At 33.3% G+C, this 9,182-nt stretch overlaps 1 protein-coding gene across 2 annotated transcripts; it reads left to right on the top strand.

The window, feature by feature from the left end:
• Nucleotides 1–5,282: 5,282 nt before the first annotated feature.
• On the top strand, nucleotides 5,283–8,261 carry LOC100815472 (actin). 2 transcript variants are annotated; one of them, XM_006597212.4, is made up of 5 exons: nucleotides 5,283–5,526; nucleotides 5,854–5,929; nucleotides 6,103–6,496; nucleotides 7,004–7,617; nucleotides 7,972–8,261. In XM_006597212.4, the coding sequence occupies exons 2-5, from the start codon at nucleotides 5,870–5,872 to the stop codon at nucleotides 8,035–8,037; spliced, it is 1,134 nt and encodes a 377-aa protein (XP_006597275.1). In that variant the 5' UTR covers nucleotides 5,283–5,526; nucleotides 5,854–5,869; the 3' UTR covers nucleotides 8,038–8,261. The 2 variants fall into 2 exon arrangements, with proteins under 2 accessions (XP_006597275.1, XP_006597274.1); XM_006597211.4 differs by having other exon boundaries at nucleotides 5,285–5,576.
• The last annotated feature ends 921 nt before the right edge of the window (nucleotides 8,262–9,182 follow it).

Genomic DNA, 9,182 nt, shown 5'->3' with positions numbered 1-9,182 from the left:
AGCTAAGTGAATTGGGAGTGACTTTTGGCGTCGCGTAAATTGGGGTGGGCAGCGCAGCAGACATTCTGTTTGTTGCTGGATGCAAGGGCAGCAGAAAATTTTCCTCACCATTAATTGATCGAGTAATATATATAGTTGGTGTCGAAAGGCTTTGAAAAGAAAACCATATATCCCCCCAACAATATAATTGCATATGTTCACATAGATCTGATTGTGTTTTCAACTTAAGTGCAACTTAAATAATAGCTTTGGTTCTCTTTAATACATATAGCAATCATATATAGGCTAATAGATATATATTATATGAGTCCTACGCCCATATTTTTTTCTGTCAGAGCTTATCGATCAGTCATCTAAATTCCAAAGAAAGGCAAAGCCGTATCATCATATAAAAAACTAATAAATTATTACAATGATTTTTTTTTCTTTTCAGAAATTATATTTGGATAATTTATTTGTATAAACTTTTGTAGAATAAACAAAAATATAAGATAAGATATTTAATATGATAAAGAAATATATAAAGGAAGAAAAAACAATACTATATGTATAATATAAATTTTCTTTTTATCTATAATTTAGTGGGCAGTTTTATAAGTATAGGCTGTATATATTATAGCTATGAGATAGGGGTTAGTTCTTGCTTCAGTTTGGGGCTTCTTCCTAGGGGCTAGATATTATTTCTGTTTGTCGCTTTATATATTCCTTTCTGGGGCACACAAATAAGTATAGCAATGAGATTATTAATGATTGGGCTAATAGGTTCGTGATGTATGAAAAATACTTCTTATAATTATAACGAGATTTAAATATATTAAATACTTCTTATAATATCATTAAAAATATTTAAATTCTCCAACCCTAAATCCACCCTAACTTATTAATCCCTAACTAATAAGTTATATCTTAAATACTTTAGAATGAGCCACTAATTTCATCCTTAAAATACTACTTTCTCTCATAAATAGTTCCTCACTTTCTCAAGCAAAAAAAATATACTGATAATTCACTAAATATTAGAAGTTATAGTAAATAATATCTCAAGTATTGAAAAATCTTTTAAATTAGTTCTAAATGTTAATAAATTATATCAACTTAGAGATTAAACTGACAAATATTCAATACTTTAGAGATCATTTATATAATTTTATTATTTTAAGAACTACTTAAGAAAGAAAGTAATACTTGAGAAATCAAATTGATGGTTTATTTAATATTATAAGTAGAATTTGTATGAGGCCTACAATTCATTTTTACTAGGATCAATCAACATCTCTTTAGCTGATAAAAAAAAATCAATATCTCTTTAGCTGATAAAAAAATAAAAATCAATATCTCTTTAGATATACAACATATTTAGAAACTCAGACTGATCTTTGATGCGATTTTTCACATCATGGCTCAAGCTACAAATAATTGCTTCCACCTTTTTTCTTCATCTCTTTCCTGTCAGGCATGATAAACTGCATCCTCGAATCGTTTCGAAACACATATATAAATTAGTTAATAAAATATTGGATTATATATAGTAAAAAAAGAAGTTATAATTTACATATAAAAAGAAGAAGTTATAACCCAAAAAATGAACTAACAGGTGCAGTTAAGTCTTGAATTCCAAAGTATCAATTCCAGATCAAAATAACTGAATCTTTTCTTTTCCAAGAAAAAAGTTATTATTAGACTTAGCTTTCTTTTATATATTATTGGTTTATTGTTATTAAGCATATATCTCTTTTAGCCTGTTGTGAAATGCAATTAGATCATTATCCTTAAGATTTGCTTTATGATCGTTATAGGACTGCTGTTGTAAGATTTATTTAGATATGTATGATGATTTTTTTTTAAACTTATTAAGTTAAAACTATTTTAACTAATGATACTAAAAAAATTATGAGAGGGCAATACAATTTATCCGTATATTGAAAAAGTTATTACTATATATTTTCAGTTCAAAATATAAAGGGTTGAAGGATGCATCATGCATGGAATTACTGAAAGAGACAGTACTTCATTTCGATCAGAAGGCTAGCAATTAATGATCGATCTCAAGCATGGAATTCAGCTAAATTAAGTAAAAAATTATTTTAAGGATAGTGTTTGCACTGTACCTTTATTAATTATTATAGAGGCATCATATCTTATCATTTGGTGAAAAATATTGACCAAACTAGAGGGTAGCCCGTCAATTATAGTGAAATCCAAGAGCATGCTTTGATTGTATCGTAGTTTAGCAGCAGGTGAAAATATTAATTTCACAAATGAAATGGGTCCTACTGCCGGCCATTTCTCACGTTGCTGATAATTGGGTAGGCAAAGGCAATAGACTAGACGTGTTCGGTTTGGACTTAGGATTCCCAAACTTCACCACCAACCATACGGGAGAAGGTATGAGATTAAGTGAGTTTCGTTCTTTGGGGGGATACTACGTATGAATGTGAAAGAGATAAAGGGAGAACAAGATTTATACAAGAGTTTCTTCCTATATTAATTGCCACCATGTTGTATAATTTGTATTTTATGGAAATGCAAAGACGGTTGTGTTAGTGTAGATGAAAAATAAGGATAGAAAATAGACTAGTCACGATATTTACTTATTATTTACCATATATGTTGTACCCAAGAGAGAGAAAAAGATACTATATCCATCTCGGTAAAAGAAATTGACAAATGGAATATGCAGAAAAGAGGGAGGACCCAATTGGGATTTGCCTGAATTTCACCACACATATATAGCTTCGAATATGATAAAAGTGACGTATCTTGAGGACCACACATTGCATTGGCTACTTTCTCAGTTTCTACATACTCTATTTTGTTTGCTCCAACTGAACTTGCACCGTATACTCTATGATTTATATTTGTCCGTGCAAATGCAACAACTGCGTCCGTTTTTCAATTGTCATCAAGCTTAGACTCTTCAATGTCAAGCCAACCTGATTATGTTCTTTTTCTTCGTATTCCTTGCTTTCCCACCATTTCCATTTTTCTTAAGTAATTTCTTAGATACTTCAGATGTTTGGTGTTTCACAAAACCTCCAATGCTAGCTATCTGTCCGTAGTTGAGGAAATAATAATGAGAGATGAGAGCTAACATGTGATGGTGTTCGAAAAGTAACTTCAAGGAATGCATCTATATATTTAGTTAATATTAATTCACGCCCCGTACGATTTTTAGGTCTGTCAATGAATTTGGGAAAATTATTGATCAAAAACATGCTCCAGATAATCTATGAGTACTATTGTACTACAATTACCAAAGCATACAAATTAAGAAATAGAAAGGCATAATATTGTGGGGTACGAACAGGGGAGAAGAGGGCCAAGAATAAAAAGTAAAGGGAGCATAACACACACTCTCATGGGGCATAATTGCACCTCATGCTCATGCTTAATGATTTTGCTTCCCATCTCAATCATGTCCCCATCCCTAACAATCGTGAACCATCTCTCCTTCCAATTTTCAACCTCTCTCTTTCCTTGATTTCCTCTTCCATTTAACTGATTTTAGTTTGTTAGCAAAATTATTATAAAAATAATTAATTTTTTGGATAATTGTAGTAAGCTTTTAACTAATGAGTCTATTGGGGGTTCAGTTGTTCATCATGTTGGATCCTATTGCATGACACGTCTCTAGAGCATCGGATTCTTCGCTCTTGTCGTATATAGTTTATGAAATTATTGTCACTAAATAAATTTAAACTTAATATATTTTTAGATTTAAAATATGTTTTTTTTATTATTTATTTTAATTTCTATTTAAATTTTATATATTTAAAAACAGAAATTAAATATAAACTAGAACTAAAAGAAATCATATGTTCATTATTTAAACATCAAGGGATCTGATTCAATTGATTGAATGAAATGTATAAATTATTATAAATTTTGTGAATCTTTAATTTTTATTGATAAAAAGTGTTCAACATTTAAATTGTATGAGACTTTATTTTAAAACTTATAACTTACTTTTGTTGTGTGAATTACAAGGAAGTTGTTAGTGGGATTTTGATAAGGTCTTCATCGGAGTGAGTGGTGACAGTCACAATGGTTCAAATCTTCCATTAAAACATTGACAATAAAGTAAGTTTGGGAGAGAAAGGAAGAATAAGAAGTTATCTATGTACTTGCCAATTGAAATTCCTTTATATATAGGAATTTCTTGGCGAGAAAAGTTATTGAGACTACTTGAGTGTCGCATGAGATGCCATATATGACTAAGTGTGTTTGGGTGTTGAATTACTCAAACCTATGATGTGTGTGCCTATTTTATTGTGGTTGGGTTAATATCAGGTTTTGTTGTTAGGTGGTAGGTAGATGCTTCCTTTGCTTCATTACTCAAAGTATGAAGTACTCAATGACAATTGATGACAATTAAATTTGCTTGAGTGATTTAGGGTCGAGATAACCCTGAAATAATTGTCCCCAAGTCAAGATTGATTGAAAAAAATAATGTTGACTTAAAAGTCTAAGAAGTTGAAGTGACCTTTAGAATAATTTTTAAAAATGTAACTTTGAGAATTAAACATTATCACATTTGTTATAAGTTTTAAAAATTATTTTCCGGTAAAGTTAATTTTTGTAACATTATGTTGATTTTCATTCTTATGGAGAGTGGTGGAAATGTTGCATTCTTAGGGAAATTGGAAAGTTATTCTAACTAAATTATAACCTTTTTTTTATTCTTACTTCTTTATCATTTAAATTATGAAAAAATATTAAAACCTAACTAAACCCACTAATTTATTCAAAAACAATTACAACATCCATTAAAATACCATTCCTAAAAACATAATATTGTATATTAAAAAAATTGTTTAATTTAAAAGGATAAAAAAACTGAGCCACATAGGGCATGCAATGCAAGTGATCCCAAGTTTTTGTTTTGGCCGAAATAAATGAGCGATTGAGGCATAGTAAGAGCAGCAGGAGGTGCAGTGCATGTCGTTTTGCATGGCCTCATGATTTGTGGACGAATTTCCTTTGTCGTTTAATGGCAACATTATCGTTTTTTCCCCCATATTTTCTTCACGACTAAACAACAAAACATGTACGAATGGCTTGTCCTTCGTTTGTCCGTAACAGAATTGGATGATTCAATGCTATTGTTATGTACGCATTGCAGACAACGTGCAATTTGGCTAGCCATCCAAATACCCAATATCCAATGCCATTTTATTTTTTTCTCTAAACCAAGGACAGCACCTAACACATTCTCTCTTCCATGATTCATCAGATTTCGGCCTATACCCGTACCCCCTTTTTTTTTTTTGCCAAAGGCACCCCACATGTGGATCCAGTGGGTCGAATCTAGGCCCAAATTGAGAAAGCAGTAGTGGTAAATAGTAACCCTAAAAATGGGCCAAGCTAATAAAAGAAATGTATCAGCGGAGCCACAGATCGAAAGGACACGCGTGACGAACAACATGAATGTCGTTCATAGAACCGGACGTTGTTGAGTTGAGGTAATGTCGTGTGGACGTGAACGAACACTTTCATTTAAAAATCCAAACACCATTGAATGTTCAGGTTTGATTTCGCCGTCCCCTTCCGTCTATCATTTTTTTCTTTACCTTCAGGTTAGTTAATTCCTAACTTCATCTTGTCTCATTTGTTAGAGTTTTAGACAATATATATTAATTTTGCAAATGTGTTGTGATGCTAGCTAGGCTTTATCGAATTTATCATGAGATTGTTGTTTTGTTCAAGATAACTGAATCTATTTGATTACATGTTTGAGTTGTATCCATAGTTCCAGGCTATGATCTGTTTGTGGTCGATATATTTTGAAAATTAAAATTGTTTCATCTTTACACACCTCTCACTGTTCTGAGATGAAATAGATGCTTTGTGCAGTTTTTTTTGAAAGATAATGGCAGACACCGAGGACATTCAACCACTCGTCTGCGATAATGGGACAGGAATGGTTAAGGTAAAAAAAATAAAATACGAGGATGATTTTATTATTTCCAAATTTTGCTTGTAGAAGTGATTTGGATAGTATGTTCTTTTTTGCTTGGCGTACTTTGACACATGCATGTGAAGGGTACCTTTTGATTTGACCTAATTTACTCTGGATTGAAATTTGCAATTTGCAATGTGTAGGCTGGTTTTGCTGGAGATGATGCTCCAAGGGCAGTGTTTCCTAGCATTGTTGGTCGGCCACGTCACACCGGTGTGATGGTTGGGATGGGGCAAAAGGATGCATATGTTGGGGATGAGGCTCAGTCCAAGCGTGGTATACTAACTCTTAAATATCCCATTGAGCATGGTATTGTGAGTAACTGGGATGACATGGAGAAGATCTGGCATCACACTTTCTACAATGAACTCCGTGTGGCACCAGAGGAGCATCCCGTTCTCCTCACTGAAGCACCTCTCAACCCAAAGGCTAATCGTGAGAAAATGACCCAAATTATGTTTGAGACCTTCAACACACCTGCTATGTATGTTGCCATCCAGGCTGTTCTATCACTCTATGCTAGTGGCCGTACTACTGGTTAGTCTTTCTTGTACTGGCTATGATAAACAAGCAATGCTCTGCAAGGTTTAATTTTCCATCGGGAATATGACCAGATATTGAATGTAGAAAAATAAAAGGGTCTATTAAGGACATGTTTGATTCTCTTCTCACTTTTTGGTTTTAAAAAATGTTTTCTACAACAATTTCATTCTATTCAACAATCAATTTCTCACCCCAAAAAAACAAGTGTTTTAAAGACCATAAAACAGAAATAGCTAGAAGATGTTTTTATTTTGTTCAACCTCTCCCTCAATTGCACATTCTGCTCTATGCCTTGCACACCCCTCCACCAGTTTTCTAAGCAACCTAGTTTAGTTGGATTTTGAAAACTAAATACAGTTTTTGAAACTCAATTCCAAAAACTTTGGTTTTCTCCCTACCAATTTATATCTTTTTAATCTGACTTGAAGTAATTGAGCTAGCCTGGTTGAGGTTGTCTAGCTTGGCTGGTTGCCCTTATGCTTGTTACATTAATTTATGTAGGTATTGTTCTGGACTCTGGAGATGGTGTCAGCCACACTGTTCCCATTTATGAAGGGTATGCCCTCCCTCATGCCATCCTCCGTCTTGACTTAGCAGGGCGTGACCTCACTGATGCCCTGATGAAAATCCTTACTGAGCGTGGTTATTCCTTCACTACCACAGCCGAGAGAGAAATTGTAAGGGATATGAAGGAAAAGCTGGCCTATATTGCCCTTGATTATGAGCAAGAACTTGAAACTTCAAAAACTAGTTCTTCTGTTGAGAAGAGTTATGAGCTACCTGATGGACAGGTCATCACCATTGGTGCTGAGCGTTTCCGTTGTCCCGAAGTCCTCTTCCAGCCATCCATGATTGGCATGGAAGCTGTTGGCATTCATGAGACCACATACAATTCAATTATGAAGTGTGATGTTGATATCAGGAAGGACTTGTATGGAAACATAGTTCTCAGTGGTGGTTCTACTATGTTCCCAGGTATTGCTGATAGAATGAGCAAGGAAATCACTGCTTTGGCCCCAAGCAGCATGAAGATCAAGGTGGTTGCTCCACCTGAGAGAAAGTACAGTGTCTGGATTGGTGGCTCTATCTTGGCTTCTCTCAGCACTTTCCAACAGGTAAACATTCTGTGGTGATTCAGTGATTTTAATGACCAAAGTAATTTGTGTTTGTGTTGTCAAAATGATAAATCCAAAATGGTGATGCCTCATGCACTTTAGTATGTCTCTGATTGTCTTTATTTTAGTTCTAGTTCTGATATCTAAATCTCTCAATTTGATAATAGCTGGTTGCTTGAATTTTGTCTCCTTCTCACATTAGTTGAAGTTATAGGACAATTGGGATTTGTGTAACTTCTATGAATATCCAGCAGCATCCTCATGCAAATTTGGGCAAACACCCTAGAATGTTGTTTTGATATGGTTAATTTAGTAGGGATATTGATGATAAGGATCTTATTTTTGGAAATGCAGATGTGGATTGCGAAGGCAGAGTATGATGAGTCTGGTCCTTCAATTGTACACAGGAAATGCTTTTAAATGCAGCAGAATGGCTTGGTGTAGGTACAGCGTCCTCGTTTTGCAATACAGTAGCACCTTGCACCGATTGAAGATTTTTCTTAAAAAATGTTTGTGTTATTAGAACAGTGAACTGAGATAAAGTGGAGTTTGATGGCAGAATTAATTCTTTCATTTGTTTTGTTTTACCATTGTAATTGTTCAGCAGTTGATTTTTAATGATAAATGAAAACCGTTTCAGCTTATTACTTGTTGCTTCCTCATAATTACCACATTCTTCTAATTAAACCAGAGTCACATCCTATAATTTCATATTCAAGTTAATTTGGATTTGAGCGTTCCCAATAAAAGGTCTCATTTTGAAATCTTAGTCACCTTTTTTTGGACTTCTTAGTATCACATCATTCCCAAAATTTTTTACATTTTTTACTTCAATTATTTTGAGATCTTAAATTATTTTTTTAGGTCCTACAAGAATTGGATGTAAATCAATTTTATAGAGAGAGAATAAAAAATTATTTTTATTGAAATAGATGTAATTTTAAAGTTCTTTTACAAGAATTACATCTCAACATCATTTTCCGATAATAAATTTCAGGAAGATCAAATCTTGAAGATAAAATTTGATTCCTTATTATTGGAGATGTCAAACTAGAGGTTGGACTGGGTTATAGGTCATTGATTAAGCCTCTTGTCCAATAGGCTGCTGAGTTGTTTGAAAATACGCAATTGTTGGGCATATTGACAATATACCTGTAAATGTGGTTATCAGGAATAATGCCAGTGATTTATTTTCACTAGAAGAAAACTGAGTTGGGAAAGACATAACGTGGAAACAATTATGTGTTGAATAAGTTGAATGTCTTACACAGCAAAGACCAAATATAATTTAAAAAGGAATGAAGTCTCGTAAGTCATGAACACCAACCTTTGATTTAGCCTGTCTGTGACGAAACGAGGCCAAGTTCGTCGTTGCTTTACCTAGGGCACTTTGTCAGTCAAAAGGTAAGAGCCCTAGCTTCAATTCCGTATTTCTGTTTTCTTCTTCCAAAAATAATTTGCGTGTCCAATATCTAAATTTTACAAAAATAAAATAAAATAAAACTCAATGAATATATCTTCAGAAGTATTAAAAAAAGAACATGCATCTTTTGGTATATAAGTTT

Source organism: Glycine max, chromosome 15 (genome assembly GCF_000004515.6).
Source record: "Glycine max cultivar Williams 82 chromosome 15, Glycine_max_v4.0, whole genome shotgun sequence".
NCBI lineage: Eukaryota > Viridiplantae > Streptophyta > Magnoliopsida > Fabales > Fabaceae > Glycine > Glycine max.
The sequence above is the reverse complement of the archived record's forward strand: the minus strand, read 5'-3'. Positions and strand labels throughout refer to the sequence as shown.

What these genes read in the sequence shown, in the direction of transcription:
- LOC100815472 (XM_006597212.4), top strand. Translation starts at nt 5,870, where the DNA reads ATGGCAGACACCGAGGACATTCAACCACTCGTCTGCGATAATGGGACA. An exon ending in TGCTAGTGGCCGTACTACTG is followed by an intron (nt 6,497 to 7,003) that starts GTTAGTCTTTCT and finishes TAATTTATGTAG; the next exon opens with GTATTGTTCTGGACTCTGGA. An exon ending in CTCTCAGCACTTTCCAACAG is followed by an intron (nt 7,618 to 7,971) that starts GTAAACATTCTG and finishes TTGGAAATGCAG; the next exon opens with ATGTGGATTGCGAAGGCAGA.